Below are 27,116 nucleotides of genomic sequence, written 5' to 3'. Positions count from 1 at the left end.
ACTAAGCTAACTAGGCTGGCTTCTCCATAAAGAAAATTCATAACAATCAAAGAAATATTCGTAAAATAGGTAGGCGACCATTTACCATCTGGACAATGGCGTGCCGCAGCCCCCCTCAGGCTGGGAAAGATTAATGTGAGTAAGCTTGTTGACGAATGGAAGGTAAAATACCCGCCACTAAAAACTGTAGCAGTTATTCAAACAAAAGAGGTACGTAAAAAATAGTAATAAAGTATGTCATGCTAAATCACAACCATAATTGTATGTTGCCAACCAAGCTAATGTCTTGTAAGCACTAGGCCGCGGGTTCCATTACCGCCCGGGGCGGATTTTATCTGATGGGATAATGTTCATTCTCGGAACTTTATGCCTGGCCAAACCGCTCGCTCATCCGATTGCTATGAAACTTTGTCAACTTATTGCTTGCACTCCCGTGAAGGGAGTAGGCTATTTACGGTTCGTTTTTGTTAAGCTACGCCGAGCTAGACCACTAAATGGATGAGTATGAACGGCCATGCCTTAGGGATTTACTAGCAGAAATCCGGAGCGAAGCGACGGGTTTCGGCTGGTGTGAAAGTTGAAAATGATTTGAAATATATTGGGCTGGCCATTCACTATCAGGTAGAACCTGATCGTGTACGGCCAACCTAAGAGGAAGAAAATGTAAATATAAAAACCAGGTCAAGTTAGTTAAAAATTATTCTCATACGTATTTTATTTAATTTCACTCAGACACAGATTATGGTAAAATTTGCATAGTATATTAGGTATATGCAAAATATATCTGCCTTTTTGGTTCTCCTTATCAAGTTGACCCACAGAACTTATATATAATGACTGCTGAAACCCTCCAAGAGAATTTTTAATCCCTCACTTTTAATCATTTTGGTGACTTTTTTCACATTTGCAGACTTACAACTACATTTAGAACACCCCTAAAGTGCATAACTAAAGCAAGTATTTGCCCTTATGGCGGTCACTCAAGCTCAGACCGTCTGCGTCTGTCAGACAGTCGGAAGTCTGTGGCGGAAAAAGCTTCCAACCTAGGTCTGTCGGACCGTCTGAAAGACGTCTGAACCTTTTCCACACACACGTTTTGAAGGTCTGTCAAACCGTCAATATAGATTTTTTTTTAGTTGAGAAGGAACTAATCTCCATATTTACAGGTGTCATTTCATCATTTCAAGTAGGTAATTTTGAATTTTGATTCCTTCCAGACAACACTCCAAATCCTTGCTACGAGGATTCCATTTCGCCACCCGGTCCCTATGGCACTGACTCGCCCAGCAAGCAGCATTTCGAAAACATTTCCCCCACTCGGCACCTGGATGGCACTAGCTCCCCGATGAAACCTCCAGCCATGAAACCCAACGAGGTGGGCGGATACAAGGACTCCCCCCAGGCGGATAAAGGCGAGATGCACCATCAGAAAACTTCCTCACCCTCTCACAAAAATTCAGGTGAGTTTTTTACCTTTTTTTTAGCTATTTTTTTTCTTGATTTTCTGAAATCAAAGTTGTTTTGGTTCATTTCCCTTGCCAAAGAAATAGCAAAGGTTGAGTGCGAAGGGCATCCACTCGGAAAATTTTTATAGCCAAAACCAAATGTCAGCCCAAAGCAACCGCCTTAGGGTGGATTGAGAGGCTGACAAAAAACGCTGACCCAGTCAGAACAAGGGGAAAGACCTTTGTTTTGGCCGGGGCTCAGATGTAGGGGTAACAGTCCCAAAAGATGGGTTATGCTTGTACGAATCTACAAACTTCATTCTTGAGTTTATTTATCGTATGGACGTTTTATTTTTTCAAAGGATATACATAGAATACAGAACAAAGGAACATTTAACAAAATCAAAAGAAATAATAACACTTCTATCTACTTATAGAGGTAAACTCTGTAGCCAGGCAACAGCTTCTGGACTTGAGTAGGATATTTCTTATGAAAACTAAGTACATACGAGTAGTAGAAAGCGTAAACTATGTTTGTTTTCCATTGTTCTTCCCATCACGGTATTTTGCTAACGCTATCTAGTGTACTAATGTAAACCCATGTTTGTGGTGTACTACTAACATTTTTCTGTATTCGTAACACCTTCCCGTGTCATTCGTTATCTTCCCTGTCCAGTAGAAGTTGCTATGGTCTCCCTTCAGGTCATATCAAGGTCATCTATCTCTTATCTCAAGATGGAAGTAATGGTATCCCTCTCTCTCAATAATATCGACTGATATTGATCCACTATTGTTGGGTCTCTCGACGCAATGTCATTATTAGTCGTATTCGATATGTATATGTGACTTTTATAGTCAAACACAGCTGAACCGATGAGATTGTGAGATTTTGCTTTGTGGAGCAAGTGTGGACGTCTAAAGCGGACTCTCAATGGTTCAGCCATGTTGACTATAAAAAGTCACATAATGGAATACGAGTTTGTTGGGTCTATTAAAAAAATATATCAATATCCAATAAACAAGACTTCATTAAAACTGCTGGCAAAAGGGACTCTTCAGTCCTACGTTGGCAGTCGAAAGGATTTGTAAATGTAAACTGTAGTATTAATTTTTCCTTTTTCCCTTTTTTTTCAATTAAGCAAGGAAGGTCTTCTACTGTTAACATTTTGGGTCATATGCAAAAGGGACTCTTCAGTCCTACGTTGGCAGTCGAAAGGATTTGTAAATGTAAACTGTAGTATTAATTTTTCCTTTTTCCCTTTTTTTCAATTAAGCAAGGAAGGTCTTCTACTGTTAACATTTTGGGTCATATGTTATGTTTATGTTATTAAACTCATAAAATACATGAGGCCTTGTTTAGACTGCTGGGGTAAAGGAGCTTCTTAGTCTCATTCGAGCAGGAAAAACAGGGTATATTCTTTTTATCACAACGACGAATACTGGACAAGAGAAGACGTGAGGCTTGTGATTCCCGTGTGTGTTGTGTTCGTAGGCCTGTCCGAGCCTCCACTCCCGCCTGGTCAGCTCTACTATAGACAGATCGGGGCCCCTCCCCCGCCTCCCCTAGATCTTAACGGCGACTTCCCCTTTCCCCCCTTCCCTTCGTTCCACCGCGAATTCCTTTCCCCTCTGCCGCCGAATCTGTTCGCGGAGTTGCCTCTCCCTCCCCTCTATATCCCTCCGGCGATGCGGGAAGTCGAGGCCGAGAATCTCGCTCATATTCGCCAGGAGGTGAGCAAGATAGTCAAGGTCATGTTCCCCGATTCGACCCCCGTGTCCGGCCCTGGTTAGTCCTCTGAACAATATGTTATGCTCTCTCCTCCAGCCCGGCCCTGCCCTCGTACCTTTTAGTTTTCAGTTCAGATGATTTAAGTTCATTTCGTTGTCGTTTTTAGTTCAGATATTTTGGTTGTTTTAGCCCTGCTCTGCCTTTTAGTTTTCAGTTTAGATGTTTTATGTTAGTTTATTTCGTTTCCTCCAGCCCGGCCCTGCCCTCGTACCTTTTAGTTTTCAGTTCAGATGATTTAAGTTCATTTCGTTGTCGTTTTTAGTTCAGATATTTAGGTTATTTTAGCCTTGCTCTGCGTTTTAGTTTTCAGTTTAGATGTTTTATGTTAGTTCATTTCGTTTTCCTTTTTTATTTTTAAATAGCCAAAACCAAATGTCAGCCCAAAGCAACCGCCTTAGGGTGGATTGAGAGGCTGACAAAAAACGCTGACCCAGTCAGAACAAGGGAAGACCTTTGTTTTGGTCGGGGCTTAGATGTAGGGTAACAGTCCAAAAAGATGGGTTATGCTTGTACGAATCTACAAACTTCATCCTTGAGTAGGATATTTCTTATGAAAACTAAGTACATGCGAGTAGTAGATGTTGTTGTTGTTGTTGTTGTTTTCAAATGTCGGGAACTTGGCCATTAGGTCATTCTCCCACGAGCATCCCAATATTTTTCCACGATGAACTCCAGCCACCTAAATTTCTGTCCTGCACTAAAGTCCAGCAACAACATCCATTACACGTATTTTTTTTTTCCATGATTATTGCAGGATTGCTATGTGATGAGAGCCATTTTCCGTACTTTTTCTATTGCAAATTGGCTCTTACGTAATTATTTTAATTCTCCAGGATGCGGACAGATTAGAAAGCCGACCCTAGTTAAGCATGAAAAGAAGAAGGTGAAAAAGAACCTAGTTTATTAGGTTTGGCAGACGCGCTACCAACCAAGCTATCTAGGCTGGCTGGACGATTTTTATTTATTCTTTTTAACCTATGAAAATAAATCGAGACTTGATACCGAGATTAATGCCCCTGCGTTGAATTGTTTCAGAGTCACGTGTGGGGTGCCCCTGGAGAGAAAGACTTTATGCGTTTAGATTCTAACAATTACTATCCTCAGCCTCCTATGGGAGGTCCTGAGCCTCCCAATGTACACGTAAGTAGTTTATTATTATCATTTTTTTATTCTTTGGTCATTTCATCACAAGCACAATGTATTTAGAGCTGAATCATCCTCGTCTAAAATTTGAGAAAAATAGCTGAATTGCAACAGCCCCCACACTCCCCCCATCAGAGTTTGCAAGGGGTAAGTTGTACCAAGAATATACCTTATTTTATACTGCTAGGATAAGACTAGAAAGTCAATCTATACCCATACTCTAAATAAGCTCTTATACGATACACTTGATAGGTAAAATAGAATTACCATGGGTTTGATAGAGGGAATCGTAACAACGAGGTCTTATCCTACCGACATCGAAGAGCAAAGAAGGACAGGATAGGAGAAAGCCAGGAGGGGGGGGGGGGGGGGGGGTAGCCAGCCGTTCCGAGAACGAACCTTATCTGTTGAGGACAAATATAACTATTGTACCCGCAAACTAGCGCTTGCAAGGAAACTGCTACTCTCTACTTTCCAAGCTAACTAGGCTGGCTGAGTAAAGTTAAGACCTACTAACGTGGATATTTTTACGTGGTATATGAAGTCTAGAGACCAGTGTTTTTTTTTTTGGCAGATATTAATAAAAAATCCTTTGGTACTTACTTCTATCTATCCATCCGGTTTTCCATTTCAGAACCAAACTCAGTTGGATCAGTTTCTCCGTATGGTGATGGGTAAGGACATGGAGAACAAGGACCCCTCACTAATTCGACCCCAGGAGGAGAAGAAACCTGAAGCCGCTCCGGTTAGCGGTCCGGAGCGGTCGAAACCGGACGAGGTAAAACAGACGGGAGAGGAAAAGAAGAGAAAGAAACAGCAGGAGGAGAAAGAGCAGATGGAGGCGGAGGCGAGAAAACAGCGAGAGAGAGAACCGTTTGGAGTTCGGAAAAATCCCAAAACACGTATTTCTTTATTTTCAGGGGGAACCTGTTTTAAGGGGATTTCAATTTTTCGACAATATCAGGGGCGGCCCCAGGGGGGGTCAACTTTAAAATTTTAAATGGGAACCCCCTACTTGTGATACATCGTATCAAACGTCTTAAAAAACGTAGTACTTTGGTACAAGTTTGATCTCGATCCGACAACCAGGGCCGGAGCTATGGCCTATTCAAATTTTCATTTTTCCATGTTCTCTGGACAATAGGGGGAGCACCAAAAATGGGAAATTCACATTGATTGGTGATTTGTGCTTCAAATAGGTCCCACTAATGGGTCATATTGAAATTCAGACCCAAAAATGAAATCTAGACTTTCGGCCCTGATTGGTTCCGGGGCTCAAAATGGATGTTTCGAAATTTTATTTTTTGGGACTGAATTTCAATATGAATCATTAGTGGCACCTATTTGAAGCATAAATCATTGATCAAAATTAATTTCCGATTTTTGGTGATTCCCCTATTGGCGAGAGGTTAAATGAAAATTTGAATAGGCCATAGCTCTGGCCCTGGTTGTCGGATCGAGATCAAACTTGTACCAAAGTACTACGTTTTTTAAGACCTTTGATACGATGTAAGTAGGGGGTTCCCATTTAAGATTTTAAAGTTGACCCCCCTGGGGCCGCCCCTGATATTGCCGAAAAATTGAAATCCCCTTAAAATAGGTTCCCCCTCAACCCCCCCTTTTTTTTTTTTTTTTTTTTTTTTTTTTTTTTTTTTTTTTTAACTGACATGTGTACCTACATTTTATTAAGACCGCGTTTTACGAAGTCGAAGTTGGCTTCAATTCTGGATTGAACTGGGAATGTATTTAAGTAAAGCTCAATCCTATGTATATCGGTCTCAATTCTGATTTGGTAAACCCCGCTCCAAGTCTGTCTTGGAGACTTTAAACAGGGAGGAGACCGGCTATGAGACTGCTACCAAGGAATTTCATTTTTCCATTTTACTCCTGTTTAATTTCAGCCCACACCACATGCGCCCAATGTCGGCTCTCACATGCCCATGTCGGGGGCAGCCCCTCCCCAACACCGCCCCACACAGGACCCCATCCCGACACCATCGCCCCATCACGAGTCCCCACACCTCAACCACAGTCCCCACCCTGAGCCCAACAAACCCCACGTCCAAATGGACCACTCCCAACCCGCGGGACCTCCTCATATCCCAATAGATCATTCGCAGTCCCAACAGAACAACTCGGTTCACATGTTCTTGCGACAGGTGTTGGCGGCCCAACAGTCGATGCCCAACCCACCCAGCATGTCGCAGATGTTGGGCCAACAGCCCCCACACTCCCCCCATCAGAGTTTGCAAGGGGTAAGTTGTACCAAGAATATACCTTATTTTATACTGCTAGGATAAGACTGGAAAGTCAATCTATACCCGTACTCTAAATTAAGCTCTTAGGTATACGATACACTTGATAGGTAAAATAGAATTACCATGGGTTTGATAGAGGGAACCGTAACAACGAGGTCTTATCCTACCGACATCGAAGAGAGATGATAATGGTTTATTTAATGTAACTTAAAAACATCTTTCTTTTGTTCCTAAGTACCCACCCATTGGTACTTTTCAGGAACGGTTTTCATTAAAATTCTTTTTGCTTCCGTATTGATTGTACTAATTATTGCCTTTGTCCCTTCTCCCTACTTTCCAGCTATTATTTCCAATCCATCCAGTGGTTTTTGGGACGAACCCGTCAAAATCCTCACCAATCCCGCCACGGCTAGTAAAAACTCGAAGAGTATCAGTAATAGTAAAAGTACCAATAGTTTAGGCAGCTCTTCCGCTCTGAGTAGCAGCAATAGCAAGGCGAAGAAGGAAGAAATCAAAATCAAAGAAATATTCACCACAAGTGCACTTAAGGAGACATCAAGCTCGGAATTCTACAACTGGTGTAAAAATTCGTTAGCTAGTATGAAAATCAACGAGTTAGATGGTAAGTATACAAATGAAATTGTCCAACAAGGTACTCAGAAAAGAAAATCTAAAATCAATATTGGATTAAAGTAAAATGGTAGCTTGTTTTTGTTTTCCATTGAAAGATAGTTATTTTACACACTTGTTATGTGCGTCACTAATTTTCCATATACATATTGTGCTGACTTTAGGGTTTAGGGACTTGTTGGTTATGATTTTCGTGTCCAGGCATTTTGACCTCGGATCATAATAAGAGAAACCGCGAAAATGGTGAAGAATAGCGACATAAAAACTGAACTTAACAAGATAGTTATTTTACACACTTGTTATGTGCGTCACTAATTTTCCATATACATATTGTGCTGACTTTAGGGTTTAGGGACTTGTTGGTAGTGATTTTCGTGTCCAGGCATTTTTTACCTCGGGTCATAATAAGAATAACCGCGAAAATGGTGTATAATAGCGGCATAAAAACTGAACTTAAATTCCCCAAGAATATAAGACAAATCACGTGAGAAACACTCTGCAGTGGCGAAATATGAGTACCTACTTTTGAGCCTAATGAAATACTGAAGCATGTAAAGTAATAAAAAGTAATGGGTAACCCCATATTCGTAATACGCATTTCAACTAATTATAGGGTTGCCTTTGTTCGTTATTAGAAACAATAACTTTACCTATGAAATAAAAGAGTGAAAATGTTTTTACTTTTACTCACTCCCCTTATTAGAAGTTTATGTTTTGTTTGACCGTGTAAAAAGTACGAACATGTAAATGTATCTTTTATAGTATAAAATTGTAAACCAAAAGATAAGTCAATGAAACCTCAAAACTGTAAACAGTAGGGGGTCCCGGGAAGAGACAATTTCGCAAAATCTCCTGCCTTATGATCTTGTAAAGCACCATTTTTTAAACTCTTCAAAAGATGCCTATGTCCTTGAAATGGATGGAAGTGTGTTCTCAACTTTATATTTGTCTAGTAATCAAACTTAACGGTGAGAACACATTTTTTTCTTTTTGTGATATCACTCTAAAAATGTGTTCTCACTCTGAAATGCATTTACCATCGAAATTCAGTAGGTGTTTCACCCATTACCTCTTTTGCATGATCCCTTTGAGATTTTCTGTAGATATTTTTCCATCACTTAATCTGTTGCTCTTTTTTGTTTTTGTTTTCATTATTATTTTGTTACCCTTAGAAACTGTCACTGTATGTACCAGCTCTTTTACCCTATGCCTACTTAAAATATTAGGTACCATTTAAAAAATAAATTTAAAAAAAAAAAAAATCATAGCAATCCTTTATTTTATTTCTCAAAAATTCCGACTGGGTCAATTTTTTCGGTACACAAAATACGTCCATTATCTCTACGGTCGATTTCTTCTTCCCTCAGCAATGGAGCCTAACAACCGACTGGACTCTAACGAGCTTATGAATCAACGACTGAGTAAGGTGGTGGACGACATTGATAGACTGATCACTGAGGAAGACTCCAAGGAGCCCCCCCAACATCAATGGAGCCTAACAACCGACTGGACTCTAACGAGCTTATGAATCAACGACTGAGTAAGGTGGTGGACGACATTGATAGACTGATCACCGAGGAAGACTCCAAGGAGCCCCCCCAACACATGGAGTCACCTACGTCGAACGGCATAGACGCCAATATCAAAGACAAGTGGCTGTACAAAGATCCTCAGGGCTCCGTGCAGGGTAAGTTGGAATAGTTACAGTCTAAAAAAACTTATACCGCCAGCCTAGTTAGCTTGGTTGGTCGCGCGTCTGCCTTGTAAGAATAGAATAGAATATACCTTGTTCATCCTGCTGGGATAGGACTGAAAAGTCCCTTTACCCCCGCAGTCTTACCAAGGTCTTATATATTTTGACATATTATCGGGAGTAAATTTTGTAAGCGCTTGGCCACGGGTTAGATTCCCGCCAGGTGCGGATTTTGTCCTGAACGGATAATATTCGTTCTCGGAACGGCTGGCTTTCTCCTATCCTGTCTTTTCCTCTCTTCGATTTCGGGACGATAAGACCTTAGCCGTTACGGTTCCTTCTATACCTCTTGCAGGAGATTTCGCGCGTCTATGTGTAGTCTGAGACAGGCCTTAGTCCAAAGTCCAGTATGACATGTCGCCAAACCTGTTTTTTCGGCAGATCGTTGCGTGTGAACGCGATATTTGCGCAAATTTCAAGTTGCGAGACAGGACGTTGTGTATACAGGGATTTCCTTATTGATTTTTTTTATTACAATTTGTTTGCAGGTCCATTCACGAGTGCTGAGATGGCAGAGTGGTACAGGTCCGGCTATTTCAGGTCCAATCTCCTGGTGAGACGATTGTGTGACGAGCAGTTCTCACCCCTGGGAGATTTGTTCCATTTCTACGGGAACATTCCCTTCCTGGCAGACAATTCTTTCCCTGCAATCAAGGTAAGTGTACTTTTATTTAGCGTGCCCTGTAAATGAAAATAGTGCTGATTTATACTGCTTGAATAGGACTGAAAAGTCCGTTTAGGCAGTTCTCACCCCTGGGAGATTTGTTCCATTTCTACGGGAACATTCCCTTCCTGGCAGACAATTCTTTCCCTGCAATCAAGGTAAGTTTTTTTCCTGCATATATTTGTCCCTGCAATTCCCTGCAAATATTTTTATATCAGTATTTTTTATATCAGTTAGCGTGCCCTGTAAATGAAAATAGTGCTGATTTATACTGCTTGAGTAGGACTGAAAAGTCCGTTTACTCCAGCACGAAGCTACTACTTTTATTGTGCTCAAATTCTCGAATAATGTTGAAGATCAAAGTCCATACCTCGGCTGGGATTTACACCAGTCCCTTCTGATTACCAGGTAGATTTTTTTTACAAATTTCCTTTTAGGTAATTTCCTTTAGTACCTATAATTATACATACTCGTAAGAAAAGCCAGTTTTGTTTACGATGTTTCCCAAGAGCACGGAAACTACACTTTTTAAACTTCAAGTTTTAAATAAATTAAATACAGCTAGTAGAGTCGATTCGTAGAAGCTTTGATCACTGAAAAAAAAAACACACACACACACACACACAGCCAGTAACTCCGCACACAGCTGTAAACACAACAAACACAGAATTAAAAACAGTTTTTGTTCTTCTAATTGCTAAAATAAAAATCGAACAATTAAAAAAACTAAATTTTCCGGACACTTTTCTTCTTGTCCCCAGGCTAGTGATCACATTGCTTCCCAAACGACAAACCCTCGGGACGAAGCTCTCCTTATTCAGCAATTCCGGGACGTCCAATACAAGCGTGCTGTTCTGTCCCAACAGCAACAACTCGTCAACACCGTCGTGAAGAACTTGCAACAGCATGACAACTGGAATAACCTGAGTATTCTCGAACAGCAAAGCGTAAGTGTACACGTATAGAATTAAAAAAAAAAAAAAAAAATATTTTATACATTAGCTTTGATTTCCGTATCCTTGAGATAGTAATGGCACCTGTGAGATAGTTATGGCACACCTGTCTCACGGTGTTGAAAAGAAATATTGGGCTTTGTTGCAACTCAGGAATCTGTTACACGTATTTTTTTACATGATTATTGCAGGAGTTCTACGTGATGAGAGCCATTTTCCGTACTTTTTTATTGCAAATTGGCTCTTACGTAATTATTTTAATTCCCCAGGATGCGGACAGATTAGAAAGCCGACCCTGGTTAAGCAGAAAAGGCTATGAAAAAGAAGGTACCTAGTTTATTGGGTTTAATAGCAAAAATTTCTGATGGCAATAATCCCGCCTTCTGGAAAGTGTAAATTTTAGCAAGAGTTTGTTGTTATAAAGCTGTTTATTTTCTTCTTCAGCTCATCTCTCAACACATGAACCGTATTCTTCATACGACCAACATCGGCGCCATTTTGTTTAATCAACCCACTCCCGCCCCCATCAACATTCCTCCTAATAATCCCATCATGCAGCTAGTAGCTGAGATGACTCGCCAGGAAGCAGCAGAAAGCTCAACAGCAACAAGGTGGGGAAAATCAGAAGAGCAAGAAGAGTGATAAGAAGAATGAAGCCAACATGAAGCTTGGATGGAATAGCGCCAAGCCTGTCCCGGTCAAGATTCAATCCTTGGCCGAGATACAGGCCGAGCAAACTGAACAACTGGCCAAGGTGAGATAGTTTTTTTTTTTTGTCTTTAAGGCAGGATTTTCATTTAGTGAGCTCCTCTTCCACCCACGGAAGAGAGAAAAACAAAGGAGCAAGAAAAAGGATTAGAAAAATAGAATACTATGGAGTCCCGAAACCCAATTTTTGTAGGTACTTTTACGTTTTACAATGGTCTAGACCCGTAAATATACGTTATCTTCTTATTTTTCTTTGTCTCTTCCCGTGTTCAGACGGGGTCGGCGCGGCGTTTTTCGTCAGCCTCTCAATCAGTCCTGGGGTGATTGCTTTGGGCCGACATTTGTTTTTGGCTACACAAATTTTACGAGTGGATGCCCTTCGAACTGAACATTTGCTGTTTCTTTAGCAAGGGAAATTTCAGGCCGGTATACTCCCTGTTTAAAGTCCTCCAGCAAGACTAGACCTTGTACTAATTTTTATTATGAACCTTGTAATGATTTTTTATTTTAAACCTTGTAATGATTTTTTTCTTTACAGCAACTAGAAAAGGAAAAACAGGAGAGGTTAGCCAACCCTAGAGCCCAAATTGAACTTGCTCGTAGTAAAACCCAAATCTGGGGTGGCAGCAGTTCTGTCCCGACAAACTATGCTCAAGCCTCAGCCAAGGCAGTCCCTAGTAAAATAAACCATGTGAAACAACCACAATCTAGCGGTAAGTTTCTTAGAACAGCATGTACTTACCTATAGTGTTAATATGTTTAATATCTACCATGAACTTAGCCCTAGTCAAACTAACCATACTGTATAGTGTATACTCCTTGTCAGTTTGACCACGTCTAAGTTTATTAGTTAACTAGCAGCGAACTGTAGACCTCCAAGTGTGCTTACAGGACAAACATTTTGACAGAAAACTGTAGACCGGGCCTTATTAATATGTCCCTTAGTTGACCGTTTCATTTCTATGTACATACATTGTATAATGTACATGTTAAGGTGTGTCCAAACATAGTCGACCGTTCGTCGATCGACGAGGAAAATCTATGTTGTCGAGGCAGTGTGGACGTGTCTGTCGACATCGATCGACGGCCGGTCGACTATGTGTGGACACACCTTTACACTAACGGTGGCCAATTAAAAAGGACTGTTGTTGTTTTTAACGTTTCCGACATCAGCATAACAATCCTGTTTCTAGATCTAGGAACTTTGCCACCGCCACGGAATCAGTCCAGAGGGAGGTTAGATTCAGGGTTGTGGGTTTGGATGGATAGCATCCAAGTGCCTAAAAATAAAATTGTGTTTGTTATATTTCATAATAATAATGATAATGGTTTATTTAATGTAACTTAAAAACATCTTTCTTTTGTTCCTAAGTACCCACCCATTGGTACTTTTCAGGAACGGTTTTCTTCTGTAAGATTTACGTAAGTATTTGCAATAGTTATATTTGTCGTAAGTATTTGCAATAGTTATATTTGTCGTAAGTATTTGCAATAGTTATATTTGTCGTAAGTATTTGCAATAGTTATATTTGTCGTAAGTATTTGCAATAGTTATATTTGTCGTAAGTATTTGCAATAGTTATATTTGTCGTAAGTATTTGCAATAGTTATATTTGTCGTAAGTATTTGCAATAGTTATATTTGTCGTAAGTATTTGCAATAGTTATATTTGTCGTAAGTATTTGCAATAGTTATATTTGTCGTAAGTATTTGCAATAGTTATATTTGTCGTAAGTATTTGCAATAGTTATATTTGTCGTAAGTATTTGCAATAGTTATATTTGTCGTAAGTATTTGCAATAGTTATATTTGTCGTAAGTATTTGCAATAGTTATATTTGTCGTAAGTATTTGCAATAGTTATATTTGTCGTAAGTATTTGCAATAGTTATATTTGTCGTAAGTATTTGCAATAGTTATATTTGTCGTAAGTATTTGCAATAGTTATATTTGTCGTGCAATAGTTATATTTGTCCTCAACAGAAAAGGTTGAACGTTTCATGTGCGAATGTGGTGTAGCCTCTCACAAACGACTGCTGTACTTCTCAAGGATGATCACAACACCTAAAGAAGTCAAAGAAATCAGTCCTAAAGGAACGCTTCGTAAGAAGTCTTGGGCTCTTCTAGAGAACTAAAGGGAAAGTCACAAAAGATCGAACCAGGTCGCAGTGACATAGGGCGTATATTAAACCCGATGGCCCTACTTATACCAATACTGATAGGTATTTGAACTCCACTCAGAGTTTTGATAGAGGGAACTGTAGCTGCTAAGGTCTTATCGTCCCGAAAGCGAAGAGAGAAGGAGACAGTATGGGAGAAAGCTAGACGTTCCGCGAACCTTATCTCTTCAGGATAAAATCCACTCCGGGCGGGAATCGAACCCACGACCTAGCACTTACAAGGCAGACGCGCTACCTTGTGCTAACTAGACTGGCAATCTTGTTCTTTTCCAGGCCCTTCAAAAACAACAGGAAGAAGAAAAACAAAAGAGGAAAGAAGAGGAGAAACGTAGAAAGGCAGAGGAGCAGAAGAAAAAGAAAGAAGAAAAGGAAAAGGAGAAGCTGAAAAAGCAAGAGGAAGAAAAACGGAAAAAAGCGGAAGAGGAAATGAGGATGTACGAGGAATTGAAGAAAAAGTAAGTACCTAAAGGAAATAGTTTTTTTTTCAAAAGGCTAGAGGCAAATCAAATTATATAGAATTTGTCCCAGGTGACTAAATAAAGTGGTGCAATATTAAACTGTTGAGATAAAGGGACTTGTACTGATTCGACAGTCTCTGCACTGGAAGCCTACACAACACCTTACATCTCTTCAATTGCCCCTCTAAGCCAACACAAATGACACCAGTAGATATGTGGCTCAAACCAACTTGCCTATTATTACCTTCATTTCATTTTATTATTACTTAAGTTTTATTTATAGTTATGATTATTGAAATACTTACGTTGATGTAGGTCGTCTACACCTAACACAGTGTTGAATCATCATCAAATCTTAAGTCGTTCCAAGAATGGGTCGACTGTGAACAAAGCCTCTCCACCATGTTCTATCTTTAAACTTATCTTTGTTCTATCTTTAACAGTGTTGAATGAAATGGATAAAAAGGGAATTACAGAGTTCTTTTTGGAATACCGCCCAGGTGTATGGTGTAAAGGTGTGTCCGTCGATCGATGTCGATTCACGTCGATCGATGTCGATTCACGTCGATCGACGGCCGTCGACAATGTGTGGACACACCTTAATATTTCTCCAAAGACAACTTATTCTTATTCTGTTTGACCTTTTTTTGTTTCAGTCCCTACATTTATTGGTTTTCTAAAAGACGTCGAGTCACCAAAAGAAGTAAAAGATTATGTCAAATTATACATCGGCGAAGGAAAGCAAGCGATGAACTTTGCCAATCAATATTTGGAAAAGCGACAAGCTTGCAACGATAATATCAATAATTTTACCAATAGTGCAATCAAAGCCAATAACCGAGAGCAATCTAAGTCAAAATCCATTAGTAACGTACTGAATGCTAGCAAGAAAACCGAGTTTGTTGAAGTTAAGGTGAGTTTTTTGTGTTCTTTTTACTTTCTACGAGCATGTAAAAAGATCATAGGTACTTATTTTTTAAATGTGCTTTTTTGCACTGCTCAAATGAATCGCTTAGAGGCAGAGTGGACTAACTCCAAAAAAAGCTTTTCGAGATAAATGGAGTCAAAGTTTAGGACTAGGTAGTCAAAGTTTAAATGGAGATAGCCATTTTGTTTTTGCTCTCATTTCAATACAACACTAAAGTGAAGTTCGCGACCAATATAAAAAGTAGATCTTTTCACGCTCTTTCCAATGATATAGATAACTCAAAGTCAATTTTTGGAGTTAGTCCACTCTGTCTCTAAACCATTCAAATATGACTAAAGAGTCGATTTACTAAAGATTGTGTGAAGACTGCTTTGAACTACAGTTTCTGTGTAATTCAGGTTCAGGACGAGCCAATTAAACATGGCTAAAGACCATCAACCCGGTGTATGGCAAGTGAAAAGAAAAAAGTTTTCCTTTCTTTATCCTGCCATCATCATTCGGCTACAGCTGAAGCCGCTACAACAACAAAAACACAGTTTCTAATTTTGTTTTATCTGGCCAAATTTCAGGGTAAAAACAAGAAGAACAAGAAAGGCAAGATGCGCGCGGTCGACACAACTCTGTTAGGATTCAGCGTGACTGCTGATCCCGACAGATTTAACGTGGGGGAACGCGAGTTGCCTGACGTCTGATAAGCACGAGAGTCATGTATGTAGTAACACAGTACAGCCCCCTTCTAACTCAGACCTATCCCGACTGACTGATGAACGTCGAAGGCACCTTACACGATTTATCGGTCGGATACTTGGAATTTTCTGCCTAGGTGGAAATTTTGGATGTTTTCCAGCTGTCCATTTTAAAGATCTGCGAGTTTTCCCCAGATGAATGTCACAGGCACCTTACAGGATATACAGGACGAAAATCGGTCGAATACTTGGAATTTTCTGCCTAGGTGTTTGGAAATTTTCCACCAGTCCATTTTAAAGATCTGCGAAATTTCCCTTCACCCCTGTTGAAATCTGGAAACTTTCTGACCATTGGAAGTTTCTCTCCAGACGAATACTTGGAATTTTCTGCCTAGGTGTTTGGAAATTTTCCACCAGTCCATTTTAAAGATCTGCGAAATTTCCCTTCACCCCTGTTGGAATCTGGAAACTTTCTGACCATTGGAAGTTTCTCTCCAGCGGAGTTTATAGTATTTGATAGTGATCATGTGAGGTGTCTATTGGGAATTTTATAAATTGAGAAACATTTTATCATTAATTTTATAGTTTATGATATATCGATTGTTTTTATCAATAGGATATTTTTTTTTACGAGAGAACCTTGGAACGGCTCTCGTCTTTTTTTTTTTCGTTTTTGGTAGCGAGTTAGGGCTTGCAATCCCACAGGAGCCCGGGAATTTATAAGACAGTTTTGCTCGGGCTGTGTTAGAATCCCGAAATTCCAACACTTTATTTCAGTATAATCATGGTAATTGAAAATATAAACTCACTGAAACGCGTTATTGATTCATTCGATTAGAAAGATCGAAAGAACTCCTCAGTCACATTGAAGATTGCGTTAGTATTTCAGAAGGTAAAAGAATAAATCTCGGGCTGTGTTAGAATCCCGAAATTCCAACACTTTATTTCAGTATAATCATGGTAATTGAAAATATAAACTCACTGAAACGCGTTACTGATTCGTTCGATTAGAAAGATCGAAAGAACTCCTCAGTCACATTGAAGATTGCGTTAGTATTTCAGAAGGTAAAAGAATAAACCAACTGAAGTGGCTGAACACCTGGGCCTACCAGTAACAGATGGGGATGGAAGTACCTGATGGGACTTTGGCTACTACAACAACAACATTCGACAGTCTAATTTAAGCACTAAAAGATACTAAGTGACCATGATCCTGTTTTGATTCTATGATCGGCTTTGCATGTCCATTGTCGTTCCACAAAAGATGCAAATAAGTTTGCTGTGGATTAAAATCAGAGTTAATGCTATCATTCACCTAGATTTTGATCAATTCACTCCTGGAATTTTTCTTGAAGATTGTCTCCTAGCGTAAAAACAAAATCTCTGAAATTCAGGTTTTTCCTTAAAATAATAGTAATAATAAATAGATGCATTCAAAGTGGACTTTTTGAGATCATGTGGGATTGCGACTCCTTGTCTTCACTTTACTAGCATATCTATATAACGTGTATCTAAAACATGGGCACTAATGGGTTAAAGGAGCATTCCCTATTCATCAATATACGGCCTATTATCGATGTTACGGGGTATTGAAACCAAAGTTCAAGTACACAAAAAAAAGTTCATATCATGAATATGTAACTTTTTGCTCGCTTACAGAGCTTCCTTGAGAAGGATTTCACGGCGTTCCTTTAGTAAGGAAAATAGTTTTGGTCCACCCCTGAGTGTTTTCCCAGATTCCAGCAATGAAAAATATCCAACATGAAAAACATGATTTTATTTTAGATGCACAAGTTAATGCTGAGTTGTTTTCAACACTTTGCATATTTCTTTTTACAGAGAAAAGGAAGAGAAACGAAAGTTAGAACAGCAAAGACAAGAAGAGGCGTTGAGAAAACTAGAAGAGCAACAGCAGAGGGAAAAATCGTCGAATAAAACATGGACCACCAGTACTGCCCAGGCAATTTCTCAACCTACCCTAGCTGATATTCAGAAAATCGAGAAAGAGCAGAAGCAGGTAAAACTAATATTTATTATTACTTTCTAATTTTTATTTAAATATGAGTCGTCGTAGCATGCCCATCCTGTAGTATGCCCTTCATCAGAAGGGCGATAAGAGATACAATACTTCCCGTTCAGTTGCTTAAACATAGAATATCAAAGAACATTGATGGAAAAACGGCACAAATAAAGTGATTGAACGAACTTTAAAAACCTTTGATAACATTGGTCGATTGGTCCATTTGGCTATTCATTAGAATTTTTGAAATTATCGTGGTATTCTGGAACTAGCATTATAATGATTCAAATATGCACTGTAAAATGTTGATTGGCGCACAAATAAAGTGATTGAACGAACTTTAAAAACCTTTGATAACATTGGTCCATTTGGCTATTCATTAGAATTTTTGAAATTATCGTGATATTCTGGAACTAGCATTATAATAATGATTCAAATATGCACTGTAAAATGTTGATTGGCGGTAACATACAGAGTGGTACACGTACAAACGTACATATCTAATTCATTATAATGCTAATACTGTCAGGAATTCAAGCCTTTCATCCATTTCCATGTGGGATAAAGTTGGTTCAACCAAACAATCAAAGACTTTTTAAAAACCAATGACACTATTATACGTAAAATAAACATGATAATAAACATAGAATATCAAAGAACATTGATGGAAAAACGGCACAAATAAAGTGATTGAACGAACTTTAAAAACCTTTGATAACATTGGTCGATTGGTCCATTTGGCTATTCATTAGAATTTTTGAAATTATCGTGGTATTCTGGAACTAGCATTATAATGATTCAAATATGCACTGTAAAATGTTGATTGGCGGTACTCTCAGGTGTTTTAAGTACCTATGGATGTATGTACATTATTTCCAGGTTCCAGGCCTAAACACGATAAGAGCCTCCGAACTGATAAAGAATCAACAAGGATGGCGTAGAGTGCTAAATATTTTATCATTCACCTAGATTTTGATCAATTCACTCCTGGAATTTTTCTTGAAGATTGTCTCCTAGCGTAAAAACAAAATCTCTGAAATTCAGAAGGGATGGAACTAGCGTGATTTTTCCTTAAAATAATAGTAATAATAAATAGATGCATTCAAAGTGGACTTTTTGAGATTAGTGGGATTGCGACTCCTTGTCTTCACTTTACTAGCATATCTAGATAACATGTATCTAAAACATGGGCACTAATGGGTTAAAGGAGCATTCCCTATTCATCAATATACGGCCTATAATCGATGTACGGGGTACTGAAACCAAAGTTCAAGTACACAAAAAAAAGTTCATATCATGAATATGTAACTTTTTGCTGGCTTACAGAGCTTCCTTGAGAAGGATTTCACGGCGTTCCTTTAGTAAGGAAAATAGTTTTGGTCCACCCCTGAGTGTTTTCCCAGATTCCAGCAATGAAAAATATCCAACATGAAAAACATGATTTTAGATGCACCATCAAGATACAATCTGGAATGGGGAGAAAAAGAGGGTCATCGACGAAAAAGACTAATAAATAAGCAAAGTACAAGAAATGAATGTTGGCAAGTCACACAGAGAGGATGATAAAATCCAGTTTTTTTTCCAAATTGTATCTTGATATTTTCTACATTTTTTCGTAAGGGACACTGACCCTGTATTGATTTCTAACTCGAAAAGCTTAACATTCTCGATAATGTGACAGAGATATTTTATTTCTTACCCTTAGAATACTCATTTTATTTTCGGAAAATAGTTTTGGTCCACCCCTGAGTGTTTTCCCAGATTCCAGCAATGAAAAATATCCAACATGAAAAACATGATTTTAGATGCACAATCGAGATACAATCTGGAATGGGGAGAAAAAGAGGGTCATCGACGAAAAAGACTAATAAATAAGCAAAGTACAAGAAATGAATGTTGGCAAGTCACACAGAGAGGATGATAAAATCCAGTTTTTTTCCAAATTGTATCTTGATATTTTCTACATTTTTCGTAAGGGACACTGACCCTTTATTGATTTCTAACTCGAAAAGCTTAACATTCTCGATAATGTGACAGAGATATTTCATTTCTTACCCTTAGAATACTCATTTTATTTTTATCAACCATTTTACCGTCATTCTGTAGCTGCGTTTTGCTCGGGACTGTAACGATGATCTTTCAACAAAAATCATTGATCGATAATGAATTATAACCAAGGTGCCTGAATGAGACTAAAAGGTCCCTTAACTCCCGATGTTAAAACAAAGTGTTACCTACGTATTTGGAACAAACAGTTTCCAAACATAGTCGACCGTTCGTCGATCGACGAGGAAAATCTATGTTGTCGAGGCAGTGTGGACGTGTCTGTCGACATCGATCGACGGGCCGGTCGACTATGTGACACACCTTTACACTAACGGTGGTCAACTAAAAAGGGCTGTTGTTGTTTTTAACGTTTCCGACATCAGCATAACAATCCTGTTTCTAGATCTAGGAACTTCGCCACCGCCACGGAATCAGTCCAGAGGGAGGTTAGATCCAGGGTTGTGGGTTTGGATGGATAGCATCCAAGTGCCTAAAACATTTCAGGACACGGATCAACCATTTTACCGTCATTCTGTAGCTGCGTTTTGCTCGGGACTGTAACGATGATCTTTCAACAAAAATCATTGATCGATAATGAATAATACGATAATGAATTATATACATGGTGCCTGAATGAGACTAAAAGGTCCCTTAACTCCCGATGCTAAAACAAAGTGGTACCTACGTATTTGGAACAAACAGTTTTATCAATTGCATTTTACAAATAACTTTGCTCAAGTTAAGTATAAAGTAGTGATAAAATGTGGAACAGGTAGTTGGGTTGGTAATAATTGTGCACTATGTATTTCCAATGCCAATACAGATGGTTAAGCATTATTGCTATGTATTTCCTCGAATCCTTTTTGCTTCAACGATTTTTGTTGAACGATTATCGTTGCAGTCGTCCCGAGCAGTATGTAGCTATTATACTTCAAACTGATTTCCTTCACTAAGAATGTAGAGATTAACTCTATTAGCTATTGAGATTTACCCTTCTAGCATCAATCGAAAAGAACGTATGCAAAATGTACAGTATGAAAATACAGAAAGCTACCGATATAATAAATTGATTATTATTCAAACCTCAGTCCAAAAGTAACTTGGCTGTCAAAGAGGCATTGAACCTTTAGGAGCTCCAAACATAAACCTGTTCCGGTAATATTGCTGCATATGAAATCACCTTTGAAAATTTAAATATTTTGTTATCTGTTGCACTTATTTGTGGATTTATGACTTTATTTTTCGTCATTAGGTGTTATTGTTTGATAAATATTTATTTTATTCAGGACTCTTATTTTATGTTTCATGATTCTTGTACACACATTATTCTAATCACAGTAAAGACAATCTCACCGTAATTTCTAATACTCTATCATGGTCCCATTTGTACGATATTCTTGTGTTTATAAAATGATAGTAATAAGTTCATGAGTAAATAACTGTTTGTTGTGTTCTATCTATTACTATGTTATCAACTCATTGCTTGTGTTTTCTTTCAGTTATCCAATCGAACATGTGATTCATGTTCCTAATCACACACAGGTAGGAAAAAAAATCAAAAGCACTAAATTTGTGGAAAATTATACAAAATTTTAAAATTAAATATAGGAAGGCTAACCAAGGTCAATTTACCAAAATGATAAAGTAAGCAGCTCTGCAATCACATGTACTGCAGTGCTTGATAGAACACGAGAGTTAAGCTACGTTGAGCGCGACATGTAAGTAAGTGGATAGATAACCTGTACATTGTTTAGCTATTTGCAAATATTCAATAGATGATAGACAATATCGTCTAACCAATTTAAGTAGAATTTCTATTCTGATTAATATTAAAGCGGCTCTGCAATCACATGTACTGCAGTGCTTGATAGAACACGAGAGTTAAGCTACGTTGAGCGCGACATGTAAGTAAGTGGATAGGTAACCTGTACATTGTTTAGCTATTTGCAAATATTCAATGGATGATAGACAATATCGTCTATTCAATTTAAGTAGAATTTCTATTCTGATTAATATTAGTTCTCGCTGGTAGTGCGGTTAATATTTTGTCCTCACTTACAGAAGTTCAAAGTTCGATGCCTGGTGATTGCGAAGTACTGACGTTGTTACAACTGTTGAAATGAACTCTAGCCGGGGCGGCAGCATACAGTAATATAAATAAGAATTATATTATAAACAAGAGCTGTGTTAATCCAAGTTATTACAATTGTGTTCGTACCAGTATCATGTAAATATGCCTGTAATTTAATTTTTGTTGTTTTTCTTGAATTAACCTTTTTTTTTAATTTTATTTTTTAGAAGTAAAAAATTGTGTACCAAACCTTTTGTTTCTATGTCTTTCCTCAGTAGCTCTATTTTTGTTCTGAGATGTGTTTTTAAATTGTTTCAATGCCAAACTACATCAACAGTAAGTTACTAGAACTAAAGGGAAAGTCACAAAAGATCGAACCAGGTCGCAGTGACATAGGGCGTTTATTAAAGCCGATGGCCCTACTTATACCAATATTGATAGGTATTTGCTGAACTCCACTCGGAGTTTTGATAGAAGGAACTATAGTGATCATAGGTACTTATTTTTTAAATGTGCTTTTTTGCACTGCTCAAATGAATCGCTTAGAGGCAGAGTGGACTAACTCCAAAAAAAGCGTTTCGAGATAAATAGAGTCAAAGTTTAGGACTAGTCAAAGTTTAAATGGAGATAGCCATTTTGTTTTTGCTCTCATTTCAATACAACACTAAAGTTAAGTTCGCGACCAATATAAAAAGTAGATCTTTTCAGGCCCTTTCCAATGATATAGATAACTCAAAGTCAATTTTTGGAGTTAGACCACTCTGCCTCTAAGCCATTCAAATATGACTAAAGAGTCGATTTACTAAAGATTGTGTGAAGACTGCTTTGAACTACAGTTTCTGTGTAATTCAGGTTCAGGACGAGCCAATTAAACATGGCTAAAGACCATCAACCCGGTGTATGGCAAGTGAAAAGAAAAAAGTTTTCCTTTCTTTATCCTGCCATCATCATTCGGCTACAGCTGAAGCCGCTACAACAACAAAAACACAGTTTCTAATTTTGTTTTATCTGGCCAAATTTCAGGGTAAAAACAAGAAGAACAAGAAAGGCAAGATGCGCGCGGTCGACACAACTCTGTTAGGATTCAGCGTGACTGCTGATCCCGACAGATTTAACGTGGGGGAACGCGAGTTGCCTGACGTCTGATAAGCACGAGAGTCATGTATGTAGTAACACAGTACAGCCCCCTTCTAACTCAGACCTATCCCGACTGACTGATGAACGTCGAAGGCACCTTACACGATTTATCGGTCGGATACTTGGCATTTTCTGCCTAGGTGGAAATTTTGGATGTTTTCCAGCTGTCCATTTTAAAGATCTGCGAGTTTTCCCCAGATGAATGTCACAGGCACCTTACAGGATATACAGGACGAAAATCGGTCGAATACTTGGTAAGTTACTATATGGCGGGAAAAGTCGGGAGGGTTACGAGAAAGAATCGTCTGCTTACAGAGCGTTTCAAATAAAAGTGTGCAAAAAGGTAAGTTACTATATGGCGGGAAAAGTCGGGAGGGTTACGAGAAAGAATCGTCTGCACACAGAGCGTTTCAAATAAAAGTGTGCAAAAACAGACGTTTTATGGACCATTTTAGTTCGGATTCGGAATGCCGAAAAATATATCGGGTGATTTGAGAATTCTCACGGACTGTTCCCTCAATGTAGCGAACTATAAATTTTAATGTAGGCATTGAAACAATTCAAAAACAGACCTCTATAACAGACGGTATTTTTTATTCTAACTTTTCTTCTAAGGAAATTTTTGAGCTCGTAATTTGAAAATTAAATTCAACCGAGCTCAACTTTTGATGTAATAGTTGTAATAGCTACCTACACATTGAAAGATCTGTTTTGAGGTCAGTCTTCTGTCACCCCTCGTATCTCCACTTGAAAGTCAAAGCTACCTCATCTTGGTAATTTAATTTGAAACTTTTTATCAATCTACTGGTTCTTTTATAAAGAATATTTGTGTTTATTTTTATACCTCCTAAGTCTGTACCAATTCTATTGAACATTACGCTTGTGTTAATAATGTTAGCCAGGAAGGGGGAACTACTAGTGAGTAGTGCATGTTTTTCTAGCAATTTTTCTCTTTTCGCAGTGAAATGTATTTATCACGTCAAACAAAAAGTCTCGTTTTACAAAATAGTTCCGACTTGATTAATCAAAATCCAATTTTTAGATTTCTCTTTCAAGGAATAATAATATTAAACTTGTTTGAGAAACGAGACCCTGCTATTTTCCTGACTTTCCTTTTGTACTGTATATTCATAGCGTATTAGAAACTGTCTTTACTTCGCAAAAGCTGTGACTGCTATGATTATTGTCAAGGAAAATAGAGCGCAGATGAAAGGGAGTCACTTTTCAAAATGAGATTAATTCGACAAAAAGCTATAGAAAAGCGAAATTCAATAAGACGCATTAGATTCTGACTTGTAACTACATTCTTATTAACTGGGATTGGTTCAATTTTTGCATGCATATTACTTTTCTATTACAGCAGATAATAAGAAAGGTAATATTTTTTTCACTTCATAATCATAATCATTTCGGCACAATCATTGTTGTTTTTGATCTGATGATCTACATCTGAACGTTTTCCCGAACATCTGAATCTATACTCAAAACAATTGCAAATCAGGATCTAAACTATTAAACTACAACCTGTGAAAAATAACTTGTAGGTACATTCTTGGCCTCTATTTCCGTCACTGTTGGCCAATTTTTAAGCTGACAAAAGTGACCGGCCTTTTTATAAGTATAAATTTGAAACTCTGAATATTTACCTTACAATTGTTTTCATAAAATAATTATATTATTCATTTTCGTGTCTCTGATATTAGCCCTAAATTGACTTTTTTTTAATCGGTGAAATTTTATCTTGAGTAGGAAGTCTTTAAATTAATATTTTTTTTAATTTAATGAAAGTTGAGTCATGATTATCGTTTTGGCGATTTTAATTTAATGTTTATATTTTTATTATTTTAACTTTATTTATGAAGATGTCTATTTCAGAAGAGAGAAGAAAGGAAAAAATCGAAAATTATTGAAATTTTTTTAAAATAAAAGTTTGCTACGTATAAGTAAGTTATTGAAATGTACTTAAATGTTGTTTTTATTCTTATAGTCCAGATAGTGTAATTTGACTTGAAAGGGGTCTTGTATTAAACGACTAATAATCAGACCTGATCTGCATTGTAGCCATTGCCAGTAGTTCAGTTAACTGTAGACCTCTCTCTGAAAATACGCCCCTTCTAGCCCTCTGAAGATTCAGGCCCTAAGCAACCACACCACCCTAAATTGAACTCGTATTTATCATGAGATTGTAGTCCCAAGCCTAAATTTCCTCTAACCGTTGGGTAGCAACCACACCACCCTAAATTGAACTCGTATTTATCATGAGATTGTAGTCCCAAGCCTAAATTTCCTCTAACCGTTGGGTTGTTATATAGGTATTATGATAAGTGGTTCAAGTACAAAGTACTAAGGAAGAAAAATACATCAATGAAAAGAAAAAGAGTACCTTCTAAACGACTAAGCTCAATAAAATGCTGAAATAATACCTACTTAAAAGCTGTACAATACAAAGGTAAGAACCATTCCTTAAAAAAAGCAACAATAAACATGCAATACTCATGTTCATGCCTTCTAAGTATCATGTACTGTAAACTGTTTTATTTATAATTCAAACTGCTCTTTTCTTCTTTTGACCACTGTTCAATGTACTTGGGACTGTACTTAAAACTTGAGGGGTGAGTATCGTATAATGTACAGGGTAGAAATGTAACCTTGGGGTTCCTCGCTCGCGTCAGAACTTGGCAAAAAAGATGTCATCTCAAAAGGGCAACAGCTCGAGCATCCTGAACCTGTTACCCTCTGGAAAAACCTCAGAGATGTTTTATTTGTAACAATAAGAACTAACGTTTCTAAAAGGACCTTGCGAGCAGCAAGCATATTGTAGTCTATTGAAATAAATTGTAACCAGGTGTTCTATTTTAAGGCCAAACGGAAATTCATCCACACATCGGTCTCACAGGTTGACAATATACCTACACAAATCGGGGAGTGAAGTTAAGGGTACCTACTAGATTTTGTCTGGTTTACACTAGGTACTCTCCCTCTTCCCTCTCTCTCTCGAGGAGGAGGAAGAAGAAAAAACCATTGTGTTAGTGGGTATTAGAAAGTCAGAGGATACTGTATTTAAAACTGATGAAACTTTGATGACACCATCCGAATATTGTTGACAAGCTCTCCAAGTTTAATTTTGCAGTTTTATTTGTTCAAAATTACCCGTTGACTAAGAAAAGAACGTAATCTACTTTCCGCGTACCTATCCGTTTTCATTTTATCTACCTAGGTATCTCTAAGCGAGGACTTTTTACAACTTTGAGGGGGTGTTCTCTTTTTCCGCTTCATGAGGTTGTGATAAATAAAACGAGTAATTTTCTTTGTCTAGAAACGAAATTTCCCTGCGTTTTCATGTATGTTTTATTTTCTCATCAAACGTTTGAAAGTGGGTTTGAATTAAGCCAAAAGTATTAACTGTCCGTGAGGTAAACTATCGGTTTATGAGCCAGGAATCATCCTTTTCATCTTTAAAATAGCTCAGAGAGCTGAAATTTCGCCCAGAAGCCCAAAGTGCAGTTTAACATGAGACTATTATAGACCTGAGGTGAAATACGTGAAGTAGGTAACGCCCAGCGAGGTGTCTCGTTAGACTGGGGAAGTCATTATTTTATTCCGTCAGAATCGGGTACACTCAGTCCCACGAGAACAATTTAAGGTCGGGCTAGTTTTATTATTGGGCTAGTTTTAATTAGTGTAAATTCCAGGGCTTCTCTTAGTACCATCCCATTTGTAAAGGTAGGTACTCGTAAATGTAATCCCTTTCTAAATGTACTAAGAGCAAGCTGTCTTCAACCTTAATAAAATATTAGTACTTTCTGTATTTATTCTTGTGAATAAAAGAAAAAGTAGGAGGAGAAAAGATGACAAGATCTTAAGACTACGAAGTTCCTTTCAATCTATAGTTTCCATGCCAGGGTGGGGAAGTGAAAATAAAACACAAAAAAATCAAATGTTGATGCTCACATCAGTTACATCAGAATAAAAAACAGGCCTATCGAAGGTCGTTTGTTAGCCTCAGTTGAGTCGCCTTCCATGTGGTATTTTTCCCTCGTGAGAGGGACCTTTTCAGACTCGAATTTCCCGCGTTTCGCGGGATATTTTTACCAATGCGTTATTATTATTTTTTAAGTCTTATGAGATTTTACTTTTCTATCCTATGATTCTATCAGACTATGATATATGAAAACTTCAAAATTAGCTAACTTTTGTGTTCCCTGAGGAAGAATCAGTGCAACTTTGTTTTGTAATCAATCAGCCTGT

The 27,116-nt window shown here is 38.1% G+C and overlaps 1 protein-coding gene and 1 long non-coding RNA gene across 2 annotated transcripts; both read left to right on the top strand.

Moving 5' to 3' along the window:
• The first annotated feature begins 155 nt into the window (after positions 1–155).
• On the top strand, positions 156–11,277 carry LOC103509081 (GRB10-interacting GYF protein 1-like). Its single transcript, XM_017444027.2, has 7 exons — positions 156–162; positions 1,218–1,460; positions 8,633–8,703; positions 8,823–8,952; positions 9,507–9,673; positions 10,444–10,629; positions 11,080–11,277. Exons 1-7 carry the CDS (start codon positions 156–158, stop codon positions 11,275–11,277), a joined length of 1,002 nt encoding a protein of 333 aa, XP_017299516.2.
• A 10,221-nt stretch (positions 11,278–21,498) lies between these two features.
• LOC113467376 lies at positions 21,499–24,829 on the top strand. The gene is made up of 2 exons (XR_003391471.1): positions 21,499–22,067; positions 23,212–24,829. It is a non-coding gene; the product is annotated as an uncharacterized LOC113467376 (long non-coding RNA).
• The last annotated feature ends 2,287 nt before the right edge of the window (positions 24,830–27,116 follow it).

Source organism: Diaphorina citri, unplaced genomic scaffold (assembly GCF_000475195.1).
Source record: "Diaphorina citri unplaced genomic scaffold, Diaci psyllid genome assembly version 1.1 scaffold464, whole genome shotgun sequence".
Classification (NCBI taxonomy): Eukaryota; Metazoa; Arthropoda; class Insecta; order Hemiptera; family Psyllidae; genus Diaphorina; species Diaphorina citri.
Note: the sequence above shows the minus strand (reverse complement) of the source record. Positions and strands in the feature narration are given on the sequence as shown.